At 40.6% G+C, this 25,715-nt stretch overlaps 1 protein-coding gene across 2 annotated transcripts in view; it reads right to left on the bottom strand.

Annotated features, from left to right (window-relative positions):
- Positions 1 to 4,163: 4,163 nt before the first annotated feature.
- GLB1 (galactosidase beta 1) overlaps positions 4,164 to 25,715 on the bottom strand; it is an 82,720-nt gene continuing 61,168 nt past the window's right edge. For both annotated transcript variants that reach the window (XM_027847821.1, XM_027847822.1), the window contains exons 13-16: positions 20,470 to 20,580; positions 20,228 to 20,359; positions 15,039 to 15,266; positions 4,164 to 4,885 (exon numbers count right to left, since the gene is read on the bottom strand). In XM_027847821.1, coding sequence (XP_027703622.1) covers positions 4,640 to 4,885; positions 15,039 to 15,266; positions 20,228 to 20,359; positions 20,470 to 20,580 — 717 coding nt within the window. In that variant the 3' untranslated portion in view covers positions 4,164 to 4,639. The remainder of the gene's footprint in view (positions 4,886 to 15,038; positions 15,267 to 20,227; positions 20,360 to 20,469; positions 20,581 to 25,715) is intronic.

Raw genomic sequence — 25,715 nt, forward strand, 5'->3', positions numbered from 1 at the left:
ATTAGTGAAAGTAGAAAGTTACCAGACAACATGATGCCTAACTCTTGCTCTCAGGTGGGCTCCTTTCTCCACATGGTCCCACCCTATTTCTCCAACACGGTGGCTTTCTGAGCAGTGGCCTTAGGGATTTCAGGGTCTCTTTCCATGGGATTGTGCTCTAGGGTCCCTGTTCCAAAATGAATTTACCTTAAAAAGATGACAACCCAAAGAGTCATAGCAGCAATTTTTGGTAGCAAAGAATTGGAAACAAAAGTAGGTGTCAATCTATTAGAGGAATGGATGAATCACCTGTGGTATATGAGATGTAATGCAATATTATTGTGTAGTAAGAATTGATGAATACAACAAATTCAGGACAGGGGGAAACTATGGAAAGATTTGTGTGAATTGATGCACAGAGAAATGAGTAGAACCAAAAGAACACTCACTATACAATTACTATGATGTAAGTGAAAAGTTGTACACTAAATGAATTGTCAACAATGTTAGAGGGTCTTTCAGTTGTTGGGTAGTTGGGCTAGATGACTCCTAGTGTTTCTTCTCGCTCTAAATCTATGATTTTATATATCTAGCCCTGATCGTTCCCAACTTCCAGTCTTGCATCACCAGTTACTTTTGGACATCTCTAAAGAGATACCCCATGTCCAAAACTGACTTCACTATCTTCCTTCACTTCTCTGAGCCCCACACATACCTCTTTTCCAAACTCTCCTCTTTCTGTTGAGCGTGCCACCATTCTTCAAGTCCCCTAGATTCAAAACCTTGGCATTGTCCTGGACTCCTCTCTCTCCCTCTCCATTATATCTATTTAGTGGCCAGGTTTCATAAATTTTACCTTCACATTTCTCTCCTCCAACCCCTTCTCTCTACTCACATGTCCAACTTCCTAGTCAGGGGCTGCTGTGGGTTGCCTTTTCTTAAAAAGTAACTAATGGGGTCTTGCATAACTCCTACCCCCACCTTCATGAAGCTGCTTCCTCAATCCTCCCTGTTATCTATTTTGGACAATTAAATAGTCAATGAACCTGTTAGGGTCATTGTTAAGGACTGATACAGTAGAAGGAATCTGGATTTGGAGAACCTGGGTTCTAATACAAGCCCTGCTCACTAATACCTACAAAACCTTGGGCAAGTCTGTGTGAAATCAAGTCAGTGTGAAACTTGGGTTTCACACAGAGTATTTCTCACCCACACTGTTCCTTGTTATGTCTTCAGTTTGTCTTCAGTAAGTATACAAATACGTAACATGCCAACAGCAGTGATGACTGAATCACAGTGCCAAGATAGTTACAATTTCTTTTGAGTTCTGCTCTGCAGAAATCACTAATACACTAGGTCTTTGAGAAAGTTTCAATTTAAATATGAAGATTACAGTGCTTTAAGAGAAATCTTATCAGGTGGCTTCCTGAAGCTCCTTGCTTTAATATAACTATGAAGAAGTCATTTTATAAGCATACAAGAGCTTGGCGGCAAGAGACAGAAGTGAAGACTACACTGTACAATACCCTAAACTGTAAACAAGGTTTTCTTTTTTGTGTTTGCCTGTCGTACAATAAGCATAATAACAAATGCTTGTTGACTGGTGAGTAACCGTTCAAATACTGAGGTTTTTCTAGGCAATAACTTGATATACTAAGACTAAAAACCTCAAAGATAGAAGACAATGTTGGAGCTGGACAAACCTTTATACATAAGTGTTGCTACTGAAGGTAGGTTTTTTTCCCCGTGACTTGCACCACTAGTAAGTGTTTGAGAACAGATTTGAACTCAGGTCCTCCTGACTCCAGGGCTGGTGCTCTAACCACTGCACCACCTAGCCGCCCCAAAGCTAGGGTTTTTAATCCTATATTTTTCGTTCTGGGCACATATCACTCCACAGAACTGTAGAAAACCTCCATTACATAATTAACACATGAAACATCTGTCTACTAAAACGGGGGAAAGCATGTGGTTCATTAAATCAGATGTGGTAAATTGGCAGGCAAAACAGTCATCTCAGACACTCACAAAAATACCTCCTTACCATATTTTTTTGCAAAGCCAAGGTATTCCACCTAGGCTGGCATTAAACGACCAGTCATTTTTCTGAACGACATTTAAGCACGTTCAGAGAATCTCAGAGCTGGCAGGGTCCCCAGAGTCCAGCTAATCCAACCTGTGCCTGAGCAAGAATCTCCCCCTAACACCCCTGACAAAGCGGTCATTCAGAATTCCCTTGGAAGCCCAGAATTCTTGAAAAGCCTTGGGAGGTAGGGAGCCCCCCATTCTATCAAGTCCAAATCTCCCTCTGCTACCCACTGCTGATTGTTCAGCTCCCTAGAGCAAAACAGAACCCATCTAACCCCTCATCCACAAGATAGTTATTTAAAATGTCTGAAGACACCTTCACCTCCTCCCTAAGCCTAACTCTTCTTTATGATAAATATCTACAGTTCCTACAAGTGAGCCTCTTACAGCATTTTTTTTCTGGTCTTCTCATCAGGACAAATTCCAGCCTGTAAATGTTTTCCTAATGTAGGCCCTTTATCAATACCTCATTGGGGTGTGGAGGTAATCCTGGGTTCTCAAAGTCCTGGCCTGCATTGTGGAAATCTGGAAGATCCTACCAAGCAAGACGTATAGACCTGGTGATGGACATGATGCCTGTTGTCAAATGACCGGCCGTAGGACACAGCTGGTGCTTAATAAATGCTTAGGCTATCTTACAGGTCTGTCATCATCAGGCTGGGCTCAGAGGAATGAATTTTGTTGTTGTTGTTCAGTTGTATCCAACTCTTCATGACCCCATTTGGAGATACTGGAATGGTTTGCCATTTCCCTCTCCAGCTTACTTCAAAGATGAGGAAACTGAGGCAAACAAGGTTAAGTGACTTGCCCAGACTCACATAACAAGTAAGCGTCTGAGGCCAGATTTGAACTCAGGAAGATGCATCCTCCTGACTCCAGACCTAGCGCTCTGTGCACTATGGCGCCACCTAGCTACCCCTATGAATTGTTCTAGCTTACAAAGATCATTTTACTAAGATGACCAGGTTATCTTATCAGAGTTGTATCAGAGTTTTATCAGTTGTATCAGAGTTCCAATCTGCAACTAGTAGACGGAGTACCCAAACTGAGTAAATTAAAGATGTTTGAATTAACAAAGTATTATGATTATTGATAATATCTAGTATTTACATAATTATTTTTTGCAACATGGCTAATATGAAAATACATTTTGCAAGACTTCGCATGTGTAACATATCACATTGCTTTCCTTATCAATGAATGGGGGAGAAGCTGGAAGTAGGGAGAGATCTGGCAAAATAAAGTATAATTGTTTTTAAAAAAACCTTTTCAGGTAGCTTCCTAAAGTTCCTTGTTTTTATATAACTACAAAGTGGTCATTTTATAAGCATATATGGGCTTCATAGCAAGAGACAGAAGAACTGAAGAATATACGAGTTTATACAATATCTTAAGCTATAAACAAGGTTTTCTTTACATGTTTACATAAACGCTAGATTTTTTTAAATCAATATTAAGGTTTTAAAGGTTTTATTATCATCAATAATTAAAGTTTTAAAGTTTTAAACTCAATTGGTTTACAGGATGCTTTAAAAATATTATCTTATTTGATCCTTACAACAAACCTAGGCAGTAGGTGCTATTATTATCCCCATTTTGCAGAAGAGAAAACTGAGGCAGATAGAAGTAAAGTGACTTACTTGTCCAGGGTCACACAGCTAGTAATTTGCTAAGGCTGGATTTGAACTCAGGTCTCCCTGACTCAAGGTCCAGAGCTCTATCCACTGAGCAACCTACCTGCCACAATAGTTTCATAAATGCCTTTGTAAAGTGCTTAACATAACTTATCTCACTGGAGTCCCAAAACAACCCTGCAAGGTAGGTGCTATTATTGTCCCCATTTTACAGATAGGAAAACTGAGGCAGACACCAGTTAAGGAACTCGCCCAGGGTTACAAGTGTCTGAGGCCGGATCTGAACTCAGTCTTTGGGACTCAATCCTCTGTACTACCTACATGCCTCTTGAGTACTGTTTTAATGAATACAAAGTCCATCAAAGATGACATCATAGGAATAGTTGGTGAATCTTCAAATAGAAGTCAGAAACAAAGACCCCAAACTGTTGCTTTAAAGGAAAACAATTCAAAACACATTGATCAAATGAGTATAAATTTTATTCGGGAAACACAACTCTTCCCTAGAAATTTCCATTGCAAATAAATCAAAAAATACTTGAGGCAAAATAAAATACTCTGGGTGTGTGCTTTACTGTTCTGTTACCATGATCAGTGATATCAAACATTCACAGGGCGCCCACAGGGTGTAAGACCTTGTAGAGGTAATAGGCACTACAGGCTTTATGTCATTGTTGGAGAGGCTTGGTTCTTTCCCACAGGGAGCTCATGATTTTAATTTACAAGGCAACAAATAAACCCAGCCCTTACAATTAATATATACACATGCACATGTGCACGCATACACACACACACCACACACACATGCACAGGCACACACACAATTCTCCAATCAGCTAGGGTAAAATTAGATTTCAGACCAGACTCATTAGGTTCTATAAAAAAGTCAAGATTCCAAGAGGATGGTCCTTCTGAAGGTATCATGGACCGTCCAGCCTTCACAACGACCTGACCACCTTCGAGGACTTCTCCGAAGAGGACAGGGGTCCATCGAGCACAGGCTTGTCCACCATCTCCACAAAACATTTCTCCTGGAAGTTACATGGAGATCTCTCCAGTTCCAGCACGGTGATGTTGTTCGGGGCAGATGTGACCAGGATGTGTCTTGGAACATACAGAGTGACCTGGGGGCCCCGAGCTGGCCAATAGCGTCCAAGATTGAAGCCATTGATCCATACCTGTCCCTGCAAGAGAGAGAAGGAATACGGTCAAAGTCCACCCAAGAAGGTAAACAGCTGTTGAAGAGGAGATGCTGCTGGTGATAAGGGTCTATCAGCCTGGTCATCATGGCCATCTCTCTCTGCGCACCCAAATGCACTTCTTTCCCACAGTCATGACCTGAACTAGGGTCTGACAGGTCCACATGAAGAACCCCAACAGGCTGGGGACGAGGCTGTGAGAAAGCCGTCCTGCTGATGGCAAAAGCATCTGAGCCAGAACACCGAAAAATGAGTGAATGCATTTGAAAAGTTACCTCGACTTCAGAGAAACGAAGATGGTTCATGGCCAACTTCAGGAGCCACCAGGTGCTCATACATGGCACAGAGAAGGGGACTGACTCTAAACAACCCAAATGTTTCTAAATGTTCCTTCCTGTGTCCTGGGCACTGGCCTCCTTAAATGCTCCTCCAGCTTTTCAGTGCCCAAAGAGACCAGGGGTTCTACCTCCGAGGAAGACCGAGTCAAACTTTCTGACTGAGAAGACATTTTTATTTCCTGTTCTCTCTACCTAAAAGAACTCACAGGCCATACATTTATCAAGGAGAGTCATACATTATCTCGTTTAAATAATAAGATAGCCCTTTGAAGCAAGCTGAGAAGTACTACAATCCCCATTTTACAGACGAGGAAAACTGAGGGTGAGTAAGGTTCAGTGACTTGCCCACAGACAAACTCCTAGAAAAAACGCCACCTACGTTCACTGCTTGCCCTTACACTTATTCTCAGTCCTTTGCATCTGGTTTTTGATCTCATCACTCAACTGAAACTGTCCTCTCCAAGGTTACCAATGTCATTTCAAATGCTAAATTTTAAGGATAAAACTGGGCAGCTAGGTGGCACTGAGTGCCAGGCTTAGTGTCAGGATGACCTGAATTCAAATCCAGCCTCACACACGTACTAGCTGTGTGACCCTGGGCAAGTCACTTAATAACTGCCATTTGCCTCAGTTTCCTAATCCTTACAATGGGGCTGGGGGGGGGGGGGTATTAACAGCATCTGCCTCCCACAGTAATTGTGAGAATCAAATGGGATACTATTTGTAAAGCTCTTAGCAGAATGCCTAGCAAATAGCAGGCACCATGTAACTATCAATATTATTGTATTATCATTACATCCAATGGCCTTTCTCATCCTTCACTGGAAGAATTTAACACTGTTAACTCCCTCCCTAAGGTTGTGAAATAATGCCTATTCCTGACTATCCTCCCACGCGATTGGTCTTTAATGATGAGGGTAGCATTTATACAGCATCTTAAGATCTGGGAAGGCAGTTTATGCTCTGTGAAGCATTAGATTTTCAGTTTCCTTTCCTGTCCTTTCTTCCAAGGACAGGTTTTCTGTGCTTTCTCTTCTCTCTACATACCCTTTCTGTATGGCACGTATCCTTATCCTGGGGTCCACGAACTTGATTTAAAAGTATTTAAACTATTTCAACATTGTTTGTTTCCTTTGTAATCCTAATAAAATGCATTTAAAAACATAACTCAGAGCAAAGGTCCATAGGCTTCACCAAATTACCAAATGGGTCCATGACTCAAAGGGTAAGTAAGTACCCCTGTTCAATCAGCTGCCCTGGGTTCAGTGATCCTCTCCATGCTGATAACTCCCACATCTATATATCCAGCCCTGGGCTCTTTCCTGAACCTTGTGTCACCAGCTTTTCGATACCTCCAAATGGATGTCCTGTTGGCATCTCAGGCTCAACATGTCCAAAAGAGACGTCCTTATATTTCCTCATAAGCTTCTCTCCATCAGTGCTTCCCTATGTCTATCGAGGGCGCCGCCATACTTCCAGTTACCTAGGTTTGCAATCTCAGGCATCCTCAACTCATTCCCTTTCCTTCCCCCTACATTCAATCAACTGCTAAAACTCTGCTGATTCCACTACCTCCAGTGGAATGTTTTCCATCCCCATTTTCCTCCTCTCCATCCAGAGCCAAAGAGCTGAGCCCAGAATCTCATCACGTCTCACCGTGCCTTGCACAACGATCTCCTAACAGTGCTCTTGGTTTCCAGCCTCTCCCTTTCCAATCTTTCCTCAGCACAACTAATAAAATGATCTTTCTGAAACTCAAGCATCATCTTGGTTGGCTCTCCCCTGAACAAGCCCTTCAACGACTTCCTAACACCACCAGCTTTTTTGTAAAGCATAAACCGACCACTGGCAGTCCTTCACAACCTGGCTCCAGCCTCCCCTAAAATGCCCATTTCATTTTACTCTTTTTCTCACCACATTTACTCCCAGAGCGCTCCATTTACCTCCCTGCTACATCCCCCAACTGGGTTCTTCCAGTTCCCACCACTGGCCCCTATGCCTGGAAAGCTCTCCTGCTTTGAATCTGGCATTCTTCATCACTCAGTTCAGGTGCCACCTTCTACAGGAAGCAAGCCGTTCCTGATCCCCCGGTTAGCAGCGCTCTCTCATTCCTCAGATTATCACATCCATAACTGTCTCCATGTTGCATTCTCCAGAAGAATGGGAGTGCCTTGACCTGTTCCTCATTCTCTCTATATAGCCATCATTCATAGGCCCAGTGCTTTATATATAATAATCTTTTTTATTATTTATTTAGTTTTAGTTAGTTTTTTTTTTTTAAGGCAATTGGGGTTAAGTGACTTGCCCAGGGTCACACAGTTAGTAAGTGTCAAGTGTTTGGTCTGAGGCCAGATTTGAACTCAGGTCCTCCTGACTTCAGGGCCGGTGCTCTATTCACTGCGCCACCTAGCTGCCCCTTAATTTTAGTTTTCAACATTCACTTCCATAAGATTTTGAGTTCCAGGTTTTCTCCCCATCTCTCCCCTCCCCCCACCCCAAGACAATATGCAATTTTATATGGGCTCGACATATACATTCATGTTGAACCTATTTTCATATTAGTCACGTTGTAAAGAAGAATTAAAACCAATGGGAGAAACCACAAGAAAGAAGATACAAACAAAAAAAAGAGAGAGAGAGCAAATAATATGCTTTGATGTGCATTAAGACTCCATAGTTCTTTTTCTAGAATACATAGTAATCTCTTAATAAAAGCTTGCTGGGTACCTAGTGTCAGAGGCAGACCTCAAAACCCAGTTTTCTCCAAAGTCCAGATTGTGAATTCTTTCTCCTAGGAGCAGAAGGTGTGGAAGGGTTGCCATCTGCATCCTGGGCAAGGAGCTGGGGGGCTGGGGGATGGGATAGTGGGATACATCTCTCAAAATACCAAGTATCACCATGGTTACCTGTCCTAGGACAGCCAATGATCACGTCGTTTACGTGCCAATGGGGACTGAGAAACCAGTGATTAGAAACTGGCTGTTGGGCCTCAGTCATTTAGAAAAAAAAAAAAGGTTAGTTTCACAGTTTGAGGATTCTGAGAAGTATTTGTCTTGCTTCTGCAGGACATGCTATCTTGATCCATGCTGAAAAGGTGTGCATACTGACAGCTTTTATCACTTTAGAAATCTGCCAGTGGCTTGTTTTTGCAATAGTAGGGGGTGGAGGTGCAAGGGAGAAAGAGCAGTCACCCCACTTTTTCGGTCAAGAGGAAAAGAGCTCTGTGAAGGGAGGTTCAGAGACCAGAATAAGGGGCATCTTCTCCGGGTTACAAAGGCTGAAGACTTTGCTTTAGCCTATGTCTTCAGCATCACCATAGGCCGGGCTGGCCGAAGGCACAGTCTGTGTCTGGCACCTGATCTCTCCCTTTTGCGGTGACCATACAAGCTTCAGAGTTGGAAGGGTCCTTAGAGAACATACCTCAGAGGAGAACTGAGGGTCAGGATGTGAAAGGACCTGTACAGGGTCATACAGATAGCAAGCAGCCTCTCTACATAGATCCAGTGTAGACATGCCCTCTGGCAGTCTGGTGAATAATGTGTTTAAATGCATGAAGTAAAATACATAAGATCACAAAGGAAACCAATTATATTGAAGGAAAGATGGATTTTCTTCTCATCTTACTTCATGGATCTCCTGAAATCTATCCATGGATCCAATGGGTCCATTGACCCCAATTAGGATTACAAAAGACACCAATACATTTATCAAAAAATATATACATATATATACATATATAGAGACATACATACATACACACACACACACACACACACATGCATACATATATAAAAATATCTTTATATAGATATAAACGCAAGTTCACAGGAATTCCAGATCCCTGGTTTAGAAATAAGATCTCCGAGGCATGACTCAGGTTTCTAATTCACCTGTGTGACCTTGGGCCAGTCACGTTCCCTCTGGATGCCGTAGAGTCAAGTCAAAAAGCATCTACAAAGAACTTACTATGTACCAGGCACTGTGTCTGTGGTCAGTAACTGAGGCTAACCTTTCAGGTCCTTGGGTGAGGCTTTTTGACTAAATCCAAGTTTTATAGAACAAATCTTTTTATTAAGGGAATTTTTGTTCTGTGAAGTTTGGATTCAGTCAAAGGGCCACACTTGAGGACCTAGAGGCCACATGTGGCCTTGAGGCCACAGGTTCCCCACCCCTGGGTGCCTCAGTTTCTTCACTGGTAAAAATGGATTGGATGAGATGATTTCTAAAGTCCCTTCCATCTTTGACAACCTGATATATCTAATTTTCTCTGAATGACTCTTCCCGCAAGGAGGCATTCCAATACAGGGTGTCCTCCAAAAGCATAAGCCCTGCACTAAGACTTTGGGGACACCTTGTATTTGTTGATAAATTTTTTTTTTAATTCAACAGGTGTAATAAACTTCAACCACCATTCAGCTGTTCGAATGAATGTTAATTCCAGGAAATATCTGACCTATTTCTTGGCTGATAAGATGTATTTTTGTTTAAGTCTCCTAGCTCACGGAATCTGAGACTTGGAAGGGAACTCAGAGCCCATCTAATCCTATCCATGGCCAAACAAGAATCCCTCCAAATCACACCTGACAAGGGCTCTTTGAGCCTGAATCTGAAGACCTCTTGTGAGTAAGAGGGACCCAGTACCTGCAGAGGCAACCCCCTTCCACTCTCAATGTCAAAAAGGGTTCCTGACATTGAGCGTGAATGTGCCTCTCTTGCAATTTCCACTCAGTGTTCTCCTCCTGGTACCTGGGAGAAATCCCTCTTCCAAACCACAGTGCTTTAGATGCCTGAACCACCTCCTCTAATGCTTCTCTCTTTCAAACTCAATACACTCAGTTTTTCCACCTGACCCTCACGTGGTATGATCAAGACCCTTCACTATCTTCGGTGTCCTAAAATACACTGTTCAGAATTGTGAACAAAACTTCAAAAGGGGGCTAAACAGGGTGTAGAGTTCAGCAAAATTAAAAATTAGCACCTTTCTAGGCCCAGATATTATGTCTGTCCATGGATACCACGTTGGTTTTACTGACTACCATACAGTATCTCCCCGAAGTCTCAGTGCTTAAAACCACACTATGGGACATGGTGTATTAGAGGCAGCTATGATGTGGGACAGAGAGAGCTGGTCTTGGAGCCACGGTGACCTCTATTTCAGTCCCACCTTTGAAACGTACCGAGCTGTGATCCTGGGTAAGCCATCTAACAATTCTAAATTGAAGAACAGGTGCCAATCCACATTCCCACCAGGAGTATCAGGGAGAAGTCTAGTGCAGTGACTAACCAGGCATCAGGAGGGCCAAAGCTGAAAGATGCTACCCACGTCCTGCCAGAGTGGTAATGACTCAAGATGCAGAATGAGACACACATTTTTGGACAGTCAGGGGGATTTGCTTTGCTTGATTAAGCAATATTTGCCAAAGGTTTTCCCTTTCTCTCTTTCAAGGCGGGGTAGGAATGCAAGAGGTGGAAAAGAGAAAATAAATGTTTGTTAACTGAAAAATATTTTTTGAAAGTTTTAAAATAGAGGTTGTTTCTTCGGCAGGAGTGACAAACCAATGAAAGTCACAGGTCTAAGTTTTTAAAAATCACACTATTGATTCACATTCAACTTGAAATCCACTAAACCCACCAAATCTAACCACATCTTCTCCATCTTTCACTTGAGAAGCTGATTTTTTTGAGTCTAACAATAAGACTTTTCATTTCTCCTTATTCAATTTCATCTTGAATCCAACCATAAGATTTTCCATTTATATCCTGTACATGCACATGGATATTCATATACGTGTGCAAATATACATACACACATACACATGGAAATATGTGCATGCATACATATGAATAGCCATGTTTTTGGATATATATTGTGTATACTTTATGTGTTTATATCCATATATATGTATAGCCATATATACATATATACATATATACACAGACACATATGTATAGCCTTCTAAATACACATTTCTGTGTGCACGCACACCCCTGCATACACATATACATATATGCACAATGCACAAAGATGTAGCATACATGTATTGTATACATGTTTATGTGTGCAGAATACATGAAAACATTTGTTTTACATGTGCATGCATGTGTACAAACCTAAATGTACACACACACATATACACCTAAAACACATATGGATATCCATGCCTATGTATGCATACATGCACAAAGATAGACCAAACATGTATATGTATATATGTATGTGTGCATTGATATGTGTGTGCATGTGTATGTGTGCATTGATATATATAGATCGCTTACTTTATGTGTCTATACACATATATTAACATAAATATAGCTCAGATTCTTAAAATCTGCTCACATTCTTATGATCCAGCCAATAGCTCAGTAATGTTCAGATTCCTTAAGAGTCTGGCCAATATGGCAGATGTTCTAATAAACCTTGTCTTTGGTTGAAAAAACAAAACAAAACATCAGTGTATATATACGGCCAAAATCCATGTAGGTATTCATCCATATGTATGCATATATACACAGATATCATAAATAGAGGTACACTGTATATGTGTGTATTATGTATGTGTGTGCATGGATACATATAAATATATGTACTTTATATATTTATGCATAAACTATTCATGCCTATTTATACATATGAATTCATACATATATATACCACACAAATTCCTATATAGTTACACATACACACACACACACACACACACACACACACACACACACACACACATACACACACAGATAAACATCCCCCCTCCTAGAATGGAAATCCCATGACAGCCTCAGGGCCTATGTTATCTCATCTTTGCCTTGCACACTGCTCTGCCCACAGCTGAACTGAACTTCATCTGGCCCAACCTAAGACAAAGAGTCATCCAGTGATGGTAGTAGCTCTTCGCCAGGCATGAGAACCCACAAACAGAGGGCTCCCAAGGCCTCCACCTGCTAAGCCAAGCTTTATCTCCCCGATCTGAAATGCTGATTGTAAAGATAAGCTGGAAAAGCACCAACTGTGTGGGCAGAGACTGGTAACACTTTTTTATCTCCTTCCTGGCCAAACTTCCTTTCAGAGATCATCACCTGCCTCATGAAAAATGGGGAGTTTGAAGAGAAATTCTGGATAAAAAGAATCTGAATGGAGAGACTGCCGAGCACTGCTGCATCTGCGGTCAAAGAGCCTGGGTTCAAGGCTGGGTTCTGGCATTAACTACCTACCTGTGGGATCTCAGGGCGTCACATCACCCATCCACGCCTCTGTTTTTTCATCTGTGAAATAAGGAGGCTGGATTCCAGGACCTCTGAGGTCGCTCCCAGCTCTAAATCCATGCTTCTACAAAAATGCCTGACGGAAGGTGACGGAGGACTGAGGGTGAAATCTTCTTACCTCTACGCAATGAAACAGGTGCTTAAGTGCCACAGAATGGCTAATGGGGGAAGTAAAGGTGCCACAGGCAGCTTAGGAAAGACAAAAGCACCGGCAACCTCAAAAGAGTGAATCAAAAAATATTTTAGTAGCAAGAACTGATTTTTTTTTCCAGTTTAATCACCCAAATAAATCTTAGCCTTCACGTTTATCTCACTGCTCATCTTTATCAGTTATTTCATTCATTAAATCAAAGTCATTTTTATAGACCCATAGTGGCTCCTGAAGATGGGGGTGGTAGGGCAGGACAGGGATGGACATGAACAGAGGAAATGACAGCGAGAGGATTGGGTCTGTGTGACCAGTGCCTGGAGGATAAATGGACAAATATATGCATCCCAGGATGACGCATCTCAGAGTCATAGAACTTTATAAATAAAACAGATTTCGGAAGTCACTTGGTCTCACTCCTCTCTTCCTCTACCTCTTAGTTTTATAAATTCAAAAATGCAAATCTGCACTCATAGGATAAAAGCAAAGCCTGCTCCCAGGGGAGTCAACAACATTTAACATCCTTATCATATCCTTATCTCACTTAATATTGCAATCAAGCAATTTCTCGTTCTTTAAACCAAGGATCCTTAATCATTTTTGTATCCTGGTGGTCAAAGGTCAAATCAACAAGCATTTATTAACTACGGACCTAAGCACTGTGCTAAGTATTAGCAGTCTGGTAAAACCTATGGATTTCTTCTCAGAATGATGCTCTTTTATTTTTTTTTAAGAAATTCATATCTGAGGGAAATGCTAAATTTCAGTCTGAGGTTAGTAAAAATTAAGATGTATTTTTTTCCCAAGTTCAAGATTCCCTCAGAATCTCTCTGTAGACACCAGGTTAAGAATCGAAGCTTTTCAGTAATCATTAAAACAATTTGGTACTAATTACAAAAATAGAGGCTGATCAGTGGGTCAGATTAAGCACAAAATATATAGAAGCAAATAAGCCTAGAGATCAGTGTTTGGCAAACCCAACGATATCAGCTACTGGGGCAAGAACTCACTATTCAACAAAAACCTGGGGAAACTAGAAAGCAGTCTGACAGAAACAAGATACAGACCAATAGATGGAAAAGTAGGTAGGTAGATAGACAGAGAGATCTCTCAGACAAACCCCAAATGAGTACATGACTTAGATATCAAGAGTGATATTATAAACGAAGTGGAGTATCAATGAAGAAATTTATCTGTTAGATCCATGGAGATAGGGAGGATCATAGAAGGTAAAAATGGACAATTTTGATTATATAAAATTAAAGTTTCTGCACAAATAAAACCAAATACTGCTAAAATGAAAAAAAAAGAAGGTAAATGGGAAAAAAATTGTAGCAAGTTTCTCTGATAAAGATCTCATTTCTAAAAAATCTAGGGAACTGATTTAAATTTATATGCATGAGACATTCCTCAACTGACAGATGATGAAAGGATACAAAGAAGCAGTTTTCATAGGAACAAATCCAAACTACTGATAGCCATATGAAAAAAAATGCTCTAAACCATTAATAAGTAGAGAAATGATATTTAAAATAACTCTGAGATCGGCAAAACTGACCAAAAAGGAAAATGACCAGCATTGGAGGGGCTATGAGAAAACAAGTATATTCATATACTGTTGGTAGAACTGGGAATTGATCTAGCCATTCTGGAAAGCAATTTGGAACCGTGCCCAAGAGTCACTAAAATGTGTATACCCTTTGACCCTGCAAGACCACTGCTCAGTCTATATCCTAAAGAGATCAAAGAAAGAGGAAAAGGACCCATATGTACAAAAATATTTATAGCAGCTGTGTTTATGGTGGCAAAGACCTCAAAATTCTGAGGAAATGCCCATCAATTACAATCTATGTTGTTATGGAATATCATTGCGCTGTAAGAAATGAATGACAAAGAGAATGGTTTTAGAGAAACAAAGGAAGACTTGCACGAACTGATACAGAGTGAAGTGAGCACAGCCAGGAGAACAAGGTACACAACAACAATTTAGTAAAGACAAATAATGTTGAAAACCTTAGAACTCAACACAATGACCAACCACAACGCCAGAGGACTCTGGATGAAACCTGTCATCCACCTCCTGGTAGAGAGACGACAGACTCAGAGAAGAGACTGAGACAAATTATTTTTAAGGGGAGGGGGGACAATGGGGGATGAGGGAAGGGTGTGACATGGCCAACACAGGAATTTGTTTTGCTTGACTATATATGTTTGTAACAAGGGTTTTCAGTGGCAATAGGAGGGGAAACAATGCAGATCTGAAAATAAAATAAAATTTAATTTTAAAAGAAATCTGTTTTAAACCAATACTGACAACATATACAGATTCCAAAGACTACGTATGGAGACTTCTGTTTAAACAGAACACACCCAAGCTCCGAGTTGATCATACCTTGGTCCAATTGGGAAACTGGATATAGGTGTCCTGAGGCAAGTCGGGAATTCCAGTAGGAATGGAAAAATGACCAACATAAAAAGATGGGAGAGTCGAGTTGGAAGGATTCTTCTTGAATGCCGCATTGCTGCTCAGGTAACACTGCAGTGTGTCCTCCATATCCAGCGGGAATATTAACCAGTCTTTGAGTATGACTGACTCAAGGGTTAAATTGTAAATCAGACCCTAAAGAAAAAAGTAGAGGGGAAAAACAAAAACCAAAAACCAGATGCATCAGGAAGAAGGGACAAGTCAAAGTCTCAGAGTCACATGACTGAATCCATATGTAAGATGTCCTGTGAGATAAATTGGAATTTCTCTGTGGTGCAATGGTTGGCTAGAGCCAACCTTGAAGCCAGGAAGACCTGAGTTTAAGTGTTGCTTCTGATGCACACTGGCTGTCTGACCTTTAAGTCTCTTAACCTCAGTCTTCCGGGCACTTCTCTAGAACTACACGATGCCAAGGCTGCTGAACTGCAATGGCGGGTAGAGGGAGCCGGCTGCCCTCGAAGCCCACTAGGCCAACAACATCACAGGTCCACTCTCTATGCCTTAAGGAATCAAGAGACAACTATGTTCCTTTCTTGCAGGAGGCACTCAATAAATATGCCAATCGATCATCCAACAGATAACATCTGTCTGGTTTTGTACTATATCAGTCAAACAACAGGCATTTTGTTAAGCGTCTCTTATGTACTTAGGCACTGTGCTAAAGGCAAACAGTCTGTACTCTCATGGATTTTTTGTTCTGATGGAGGAAACAACATGTGTCTATGTTTACACACAGACACATATAAACATATTCAAAATAAATATATACAAAAATAAAAATTAGAAACAAAATATATATTTATACTATAAATATATGCACAAGGATATTATATAGGTTATATTATCATATGTTATATAACAGATAAGAGTACAAACATAAATATATATTTCTAAAAATCATAGAAACAAAAAGACATACAATATGAACATATACAAAATGAATGAAATATATAAATACATAAGAACAAAATGTCTAATTCTCTTTTAAGTATAATATATACTTCTGCATTTAAGTATATTATAAATATGTTACATTTATAAATATTATAAAAGAAACTGAAATAAAATGTATACAAATATGAATATATACAAAATAAAGTAAATCTATAAATAATAAATACATATGAACAAAATACATAATTCTATTTTAAGTATAACAAATACTTCTGTATGTAAGTATATTATAAATATATGTTATATTTATAAATATTATAATAGAAACTAAAATAACAAAATACATAATACAAATATGAATATATGTTAAAAAAGCGGTTTGGGGAGGAAGAGATGTGAGAATTGCTGTGTAATAGTATCACTGCAATTGAAAGGAATACAAAGAAAGTTGAAACGGTTGAGAAATGAGAAATGTGGCAGGTTATGTCATGTCCTTTCATTGCAGATGGCTGAATTCCAGCCTGGGGAACACTAGCCTACTCTATGTTCTAGTTAAATTGGATTATTTACTCTCCCCCATCTATGACACTTCCATCCTGTCCTCCTTCACCCCTGCCTGGGTTTCTTTCTCTCCTCACCTCCACCTCTCAGTCCCTTACTCCTAGGGAACTAGGAATCCCTCGGTTCCCTAGTTTCTTGGCAGAGATACTGGAGTGGTTTGCCATTTCTTTCTCCAGCTCATTTTGCAGATGAGGAAACTGAGGCAAACAGGGCTAAGTGACTTGCTCAAGATCACACAGCTCGTAAGTGTCTGAGGCTGGATTTGAACTCAGATCTTCTTGATTCCAGGCCCTGAGCTCTATCCACTGTTCCACCTAGATGCCCAGCTTTCTTTCGTTCTAGGAGTGGATATATAAGCATCTCTAGGTGCTTAATATATATTATATAATATATATGTAACATATTATATTATAATATGTATCTCTAGGTGCTTGTTGATTGATTTCTCCCTAGTTATTTGTGTTCCCCTCCCATGCCTGAAATCACTTTCTATTTCCTGATCTGTATATGTGCTTTATACATCTAGGGTTGGGTTTGCAAAATCATCTAAATGTGGGAGAATTCCATTTTAGAGCTGACCCGAGTCAGCTAGCCTGGAGCTGAGATTGGGTTTTGCTGGAACCAAGATGACTTTCCATTCACTCAAAGCCTAATATGACCCAGATAAGTCATTAAGGGGCTTATTTCTGAGTCTCAACACCAGAAATGGGCTCTCCTGGATTTTGTCCCAATCTGAATTCTTGTCCTTATGGCCACCCCAGCTTTTGATAAAACATGGTGGGCCTCAGGACATTTGTTTGGCTCTCTAATGACTGGAATTGAGGGTCATGAGGTTGGCAGAACATCCTGGTTATCCCAAGATTGCTGAGCATTAAAGAAAGAACCTACCCTCTAAATCAAATAAGCACTACCCTTTTTGCAGGGTTGACTTGGGGAATATCTGTTTTGCCACCTTGAAAGTGTTTTGTTTCTGAAATTTTTATTTTGCCCTTGAGATAATGGGAAAGTTAAACAGTGAGTACAGAATGCCCAACTTGTTATTGAGTTAAATATTAGGGTGGAAGGAAGCAAAGGGAGGAAGCTGGTCCATTGTGGTTGGGTCTGCCTGCACCAGCTCAAGTTATACCTGAAAAACAGTTTTCCTGAGTTGCTTAACAAAGCATCCTTTTCTGTTGCTCTGTGAGGCACCTTGGTGTAGTGTTTAAAAAGCGGGTTTGTAATCAAGAAGGCCTGGGTTCAAATCCTGCCTCAGACATTTTCTTGCTGTGTGACTGTGGGCAAGTCACTCATCCTCTCTGAGGTCTCATCATTTGTATGGTGAGGACGATAATAGCATCTATCTCATACAGTAGGTAGGAGGGTCAAATGAGAGGATGCATGTCAAATGCTTTGTGAACTTTTAATTATTAAAAATACTAAAGCTCTTTACAAAGCTTAGAGAGCTCTATAAAGGATGAGTTCCAACAGTCCGGCGAGCTATGCTCCTGGAGATGAGGCATTGCTTCATGCTTTGTATTTGTATTTCCCCTGCCTTGGCATGGTACCTGGCACATAGAAGGTGCTATTTGAATGACATGAGATCATTCCCATTAACTTCAAAATACCATAGAAATGTGAGGTAGTTATTATTAAAATACAGCATATTCAGTGCACAAGGCATTTTGGATTTGGGAAAATGAATAATATAGTCCCTGCCCTTGAGTTTACAGGTATGACATAGGAAAAGTAATTATTATCTCAAGCAGAATGTGCTAGGTGTCTCATGGTGATGAAATGAGAATGCTAAGGAGGGAGAGATCACAAAAATAAGATCCAGAGCTTCTACTCTGGAGTGAGTGAGTGAGTGAGTGAGTGAGTGAGTGAGTGAGTGAGTGTGTGTGTGTGTGTGTGTGTGTGTGTGCGTGCGTGTGTTGCAGGGGAGGTGGATCACAAGGGGTCTCCTTTGCAAACTTTATATCAGAGATCTGAAACTGCACACAGGGCTAGTCTTCTAATGTTCAGGACCTTGGGCACCCTCAGTGGGCTTCAGGTCCCTCCTCTGTAAAATGAGGGAGGTTGGGCTTGAAGTAATAAATATATCGTTCTTTGGCCCATTCCATAAATCTGAGAACATTGCTAGATTTCCATTGGGGTGAACTTAATTAGCCTCGGAACTCTGCCTCTGAGGCTTCATTCTGGCTTAAAGGTGGCCAGCATGGTACAGAGGAAAGAGCTACACACGGAGCCAGAGAAAACCAGGGTAATCCCACCTCTTACACGTTAATCGAGTGACATAACCTCTCAAGGTCTCAACTTTCTTATCATTGAAATGAAGGGCTGGTACTCCATGCCTTTCACAGTCCCTCTCATCTCCAAATAAATGATCATTTTTCCACCAAAAAAAAAAAAAACCTCTCCATTATATTACTATCACTTACTATAACATTCGCTTCACTAGGCTAAAATCAGGATACAATGCCATGCAGAATATGACATAGATCTTTTGATCCTGGTCAGTGTTTGATGACTATTTTTGTAGTCTACATTTGCTACAAGAGTTTTTCTCATTATATTACAATCACTTGCTGTAACATTCATTTCACTAGGCTAAAATCAGGAAACAATGCCATGTTGACTGACTGGGGATGCAGAATATGACATAGATTTTTGATCCTGGCCAGTGTTTGATAATTATTTTTGTAGTCTATATTTACTACAAGAGTTTTTCTTTCTTTTTTCAAAGAAAAATGAGGGTGAGAAGGAGAGAAAATAGAATTTTGTTCATTGAAAATATTATACTTAATTTTAAAAAGGAAACAATGTTATGTTCAAATGAAACATTTTCCAAATATTTTCAGAATGTAAAGAATGGAATTTTAGCTACATATTAGTTCATGGAGCCATTTTTTTCATATTACTGTCTTTCATTTGGTTTAATGGATAGAAGACTGGGGTTAAGAAGACATAGGTTCAAATCTGGATTCTGACACATATTGGCTGTGTGATCCTCAGATATGGATTTAAACTACAGAGAAGGCACTAACCTGCATTAGTAGAGGATACTTGTTCATCTAATGATTCCTTATGCCATTGAAATCACACATCTGCAGGATAATCTCTTTATCCTCATCTGCCTCCATTATTATCCTCATCCTGATGTGGATGTGGCCCTGGATGTGTGTGGAAGGCTATGACATCTTCCAAGATTTCCAATGAGTATATGACCAGCACTGAGGACCAGCTTCACTAAAGACAGGAGGCTCATTAGCAGACAGCTAGTTGCCAGGTAATGAATGTTTTGACCATGGCAATCCAAGAAACTCTGTCCCTACCTATCAAGTACAAGTAAATCTTAGTGATGACTCACTGTAGCCTTGAACCTCCTGGAATGTTAACACTGTGTGGACAGGTCTGTGGGGCATCTGTGATTTTGACTAGATTCTAAAGACAAAAACAGTCACAAGAGTTGGGTAGTAACAAAAGACCCATTGTAAATACTCAGACATTCATTCGGTTAATGAACACTTACTAAGCACCTAATGAGCTAGGCACCGTGCTAAGTGCCACAAAACTCCTGAAATGACTGAACGGTTGTTCTCTGAATGCCTTGAATGACCAAACAAGTTCTTCAAATGACTGCCCCAACCCAACTTTAAGATTACCTTATAGTCGTCAATTTCGCTTCCATAGTTGACTCTCCCCAGGTTTTCTACAAGCACGTCCAGGGTATCACCAGCTTCCCCAGTTATATTGATAGAGAACACTTTGTTTCTTTCCAGAATTCCCTGGGGAACCTACAAATTCAATGTCAAATAAGAAAGAACTCAGTCACAAAGATCAGGAAACATGGAGAAAGAATAAATCCAGCAAAATCTCAACAGGCACTTTGGAAGCCAATTCTTACCCCATTCACAGAAACATAGGCACGGTCATGGACTCCATTAAGGGAAGAAAGGTTCACTGGTTCACTGCAATTTTTAGGAAGTGTTGTTCGGTATAGCACGAAGCCAAAATACTAGAGAAAAGGGGGGGAAAATCAATAAATCCTTTAATTAGTTTTAAGGGAACACTGAGTTATATGTGTTGTAAAAGTAGCCCATCAGTGAATTTAAAGATAAAAAAGTTAAATAGTTCTCGTCCTCAAGATGCTTACATTCTACAGGGGATGCAACATGTCCACACATGGGTATATATGACTAAGTCTACTTGTGGTATTTCCAGTTTTCATGGACAGACCAACAGTTTAACCAAATTCCTTATATTTTCCTTGGAGACTCACTTCTATTATATTGAGGTCCAACTTGAATTTGGAATACAGCTGTCTTACCTATTTAGTGCAAAATGTTCTTTATATGGCAAGTTCAGGAATTAAAAACAGAAGAGGCAAGGAAAACGAGCTATCCTCTGCATAGCAGAGTTCTGAAAGACAGCTTGGGTTGTATAAAAACATGAGCTCATTCCCACTTGATAAAGGGTCAAAGGATAATGTTGCCCAGAAGCCAACTTCACATATGAATAGGCAGTTCTTGAAAGAAGGCAAATTATTGACAACTCACGAAAAAATGCTCCAAATCACTAAGAATATTGTTGTTTTTCAATCATTTCATTCATGTCTGACTCTTCATGAGCCCATTTAGGGTTTTCTTGGTAAAGATCCTAGAGTGGTGTTCCATTTCCTTCTCCAGTTCATTTTACAGATGAGGAAACTAAGGAAAACAGGGTGAAGTGACCTGCCCAGGTAAGTGGACAAGTAAGTGTCTGAGGCGGGATTTGAACTCAGAAAGATGAGTCTTCTTGACTCCAGTGCTGGCACTCTATTGTGCCACCTAGTTGCCCCTCACTAAGAAGGAGAGAAATCCAAATGAAAATAACTGAGGTTCTACCTCATACTAACCAGATTGGCAAAGATGCCAAAAAAGGAAAATGATCACTGCTATAAAGGATATGAGAGGATGGGCACAATAATGGCATACTAGAGGAGGTGTCAATGGGTCCAGACATTTGGGAAAGCAATTTGAAATTATATCCAAGAAATCAGTAAACTCTGCATCCCTTCTGACCTAGCAATATCCCTACTAAGCCTATACCCCAAAGAGATCCAAAAAGAGGAAAAGGGCCGATGTAAATAAAATATTCATAGCAGTCTATCTCATTATAGCAGAGAGCTGGGAAACCAAGGTGATGCCCGTCAATCGAGAACCAGCTAGACAAATTATGGCGTACAGAAGGAATGGAATACTATCGTGCTCTAAGAAATGATCAAAGGGATGGTTTCATGAAAACCCAGGCAGGAATCAAGAGAACAGTGCATACGCTAATCAGAGAAAAACTCTGATTAGGATTAGACATATACTTCTGGACATGGCTGACGAAAGAATCTGTTTTGTTTTACTGTTGAGATGATCGACTCAAGAGTTTAGGATTAGACATCCACTTCTGGACCTGGTTGATAAAAGGATCTGTTTTGTTAAAGAGAGTGTTGAAGAATTATGGAGTGAAAGGGGCAGGGGAGGCAGTGACAGCATTCCTTCCAAAAGGGAAGAAAAAAATAAAAGGGCAATGAAATATTCTTTAAAAACAGACAGAAGAGAGCAGACGGATGTTCAAAAGAGGATACACAGTTAAGTAGGCGGTGTTGAAACTACCAAGTTAAATTAGCTGTACATAAAATTGAGATTCACAATGTCATATGTAATCCTGTTTTTTTTCTTCTTTGCATATGGAAAAGTGCATGTTTGTAGAAGTTTGCGAAGCTCATAATAATAAATTAGGAAGTTAGGGATTCTATGAGACTGAGGTGAGGAAGGAAAGCATTCCAGTCACAGGAAATGGGATGTGGAAAGGAATGGTGTGGAAATGGATTGGCAAGTAGAACATGAGAGGAGGAAGTGAAGAAGGGAAGCAGCAAAGGGAAAGAAGAAAGGAAGAAGGGAAGGGCCAGAGAAGGGAAGGAGGAAGAGGGAAGAAGGAAGGGAAGAAGGAGAAGAAGCAAACTTTCTCCCTTGACAGCTACAGTCTTATGACTGCTTCGTTACACAGGGTGTCCCAAACTCTTAAAATGGCTTAAAACGGCATTTTCGGGACACTTCGTATTCATATTCATATGAAAAAGCATTTACACATGATCGAGTTCAACAGCAAAGGGCAGAAAACAAACCTCCAAATCAACTACCCCCCAGAACTCCAAACACTCCTAAAATGAACGAACATTTCCTCTCTAGATCAGAAGTTCTTAAATGTTTTTGTGGCGTGGATGCGTTGGACAGTCTGGTGAGATCTAGGGACCTCTTCTCAAAATAATGTTTTAAAATGTATGAGACAACATACACAGGATTACAGTCTTCAAAAAAATAAAAAACAGCTTCTTGGCCCCAAGGTAAAGAACGTCCATTGCCCTAGAAAATCCTCTTGTCATATCTGCAAGACATCAAAATGAGATGTCAAGACTCATCAAAATGAGACGTCAATAGTTAGACCTCACCGAGGGAGAGAAATGTCTAGAGGAGCTTCTAACGCAGGAGAGGAAGATGCCTCAATACCTGCAAAGCTATAACCAAGGCAGAGAGGGGAAGTCCCTTCAGTGTCTGCGGCAGAGGGCACAGGAAATGACTGTGCTAAGGACTGCTTTTAATTTTTTTTTCATTTCTTACTTAACTCAATCCTACAAATATATATATTTAAATATCTACTACATTTAAGGCATGAGGCTAGGTACCGGGGGAAATAAGAAAGAAGAGATGTCACAGATTTAGAACTGAAAGGGACCTCAGGGCTCATCTAGTCTTTATTTGACAAAAGGGGAAACTGAGGCCCAGAGAGGTAAAGCAATTTGCCCAAGGTCACCCAGGGAATAGGAACTTACATCCAAGTCTGCTAACTTCAAATCAAATGTTCTTTTTTTTTTTTTTAATCACACCAAGATACCTCCTCCTACCCCGCAGTTTCGTATTTTTGTGCTCACTTGGAACTAGCCTTTTTTGCTATATGGGCCCCGCTAAGTTCAAAGGTATTTTTCAGCCTGTAGAGGGTCTCAGAAACATCAAGGGTCTAGGTAAGTGATTGATAGATAAAACCATCCCATGGGAACTTCCTTTTTTGTCTAATAATTAAAAAGTATCACAGTTTTATGGGACAAGACCCTGACTTGGCATGGTGTGTACCTCATATTAGAAGCTCTTTTATACATATATATATATATATATACATATGTATATATTTATATATTATATACACACACACACACACAGACACACACACACACACAGACACACACACATATATTTTTTAGGCAACTGGGGTTAAGTGACTTGCCCAGGGTCACACAGCTAGTAAGTGTCAAGTGTTTGGTCTGAGGCTGGATTGGAACTCAGGTTGTCCTGACTTCAGGGCCGAGGCTCTATCCACTGTGCTGCCTAGCTGCCCCATGTTTTATATTTTTCCAAGTGTGTTCAGGCACATCACCTCTCCCAATCATCACAAGAAGTCATCAAGGATAGGAGGGCAAGTATTTTACCAATGGGGAAACAGACAAGGGGTTAAGTCACACCACCAAGAAATGGCAGATCCAGGGCTAAAATGCTACTCAGGCTCAGAACTCAGTGAAAACAGGGAAGGGCCCACCTCGCCAACTCCAGAGTCTTAATGGGGATAAAGTCAGTGATGTGAAGGTACTGAGAAATGGTCAGCAGCAATGAACCAACACAAAAGAGCTCATTCTCTTCCTGGAAGAAGGCGAAAAAAGCTAGAATTCCTATCCACCCCTACCGCCTTGCCTCCTCTAGACACATCCAGGTGTGTAAGAATCACTTTTCCCTACTGCCCCTGAGTAAAGTATATATAGGGGCAGCCAGGTGGTTCAGGAGTCAGGAAGACTTCACTTCAAATTGGGCCCTCGACACTAGCTATGTGACCCTGGGCAAGTCACTTAACCTCTATTTGCCTCAGTTTCCTCAACTATGAAATGGGAATAATAATAGCACCTACTTCATAGGGTTTTTGAGGGGATCAAATGAGATAATACAGTGCTATAAAAATCCCCGTTCCTGGGGAGACCGGTAGATCACTTACGTTTGAAGTTCTGAGCTACAGATGAGCTAAAGCCCATCAGGTGTCCTCACTAAGTCTGGCACCAATATGTTGAGTCCCCAAGAAACAAGAAGTCATCAAGTTGCCCAAGGAAGTGGCAAATGGGCCCAGATCAGATAAAGATGAGGTGCTAACCAGTACTGGGTCTGTGAGGGGCTACTGTATTTCCAGCCTACATGAGATAGGAAGACTCATCTCAAAAAAAAAAAAAAAAAAAAAAGCTAGCACAGCATCTTGAATACAGTAACTATTTACTAAATGCTTATTGGTTATCTAACTGATTGATATAAAACAAAGGTTGACTTACAGTTATTTCAAGTGTCATGGAATATGTCTTACATGGAGTCCATTACTGCACTGGGTCTACCATTGCACTTTCAACCTAGGTAAGAGGGAGACTCAAGGATCGGGCAGGGAAGCAGGAAAGTTAGAAGTAGAAACAGGTTTAGGAGAAAGATGATGAGATTGATTTTAGACATATCAAGTTTAGGGAATCAATAGATAATATATCTATGTCTAGCATGGAGATGTCTGGCAGGAAAATTGAAATCATGGAACAAAATTAGGGAGAGAGAATGGAACGGCATATATATTTTTAGGAATTACCTGCCTACAGGGGATAAGTGAAGCTGTGGGAACAGATGAGATTAGCCTGGGAAATGAATGTAGTAAAACAAGAAAGCCAAGGGCCAAGCCTTGGGGAACGCCCAAGTGAACAAGACTAAAAAAAAAAGCAATAGGAGAACCCACAGGGTGGGCAGGACCATGGAAGCCGAAGAATGAGGGATTAGCATGAAGGAAGGAGGGGTAGACAGAATCAAATGCTATGGAGAAGGCAGAGGACTCTACCTGAAAAAAAATCCAATGGCCACTGGAAGGTGAGAAGGGGGTTTCAGAAGAGTGATGGGGATGGAGGCCAGACTCCCAGGGTTGAGAAGGGGGTAGGAAGTGAGAAAGTGGAGGATGTAAGTCTAGACTACTCTACCTAGAATCTTCTCAGTGAAGGGGAGCAGAGATGATACCATGAGGGAGTAGGAGGGTCACGGGAAGGGTTTGGGTTTTTTA

The sequence above is a fragment of the Vombatus ursinus genome, unplaced genomic scaffold (genome assembly GCF_900497805.2).
Source record: "Vombatus ursinus unplaced genomic scaffold, bare-nosed wombat genome assembly UNPS02005459.1, whole genome shotgun sequence".
Classification (NCBI taxonomy): Eukaryota; Metazoa; Chordata; class Mammalia; order Diprotodontia; family Vombatidae; genus Vombatus; species Vombatus ursinus.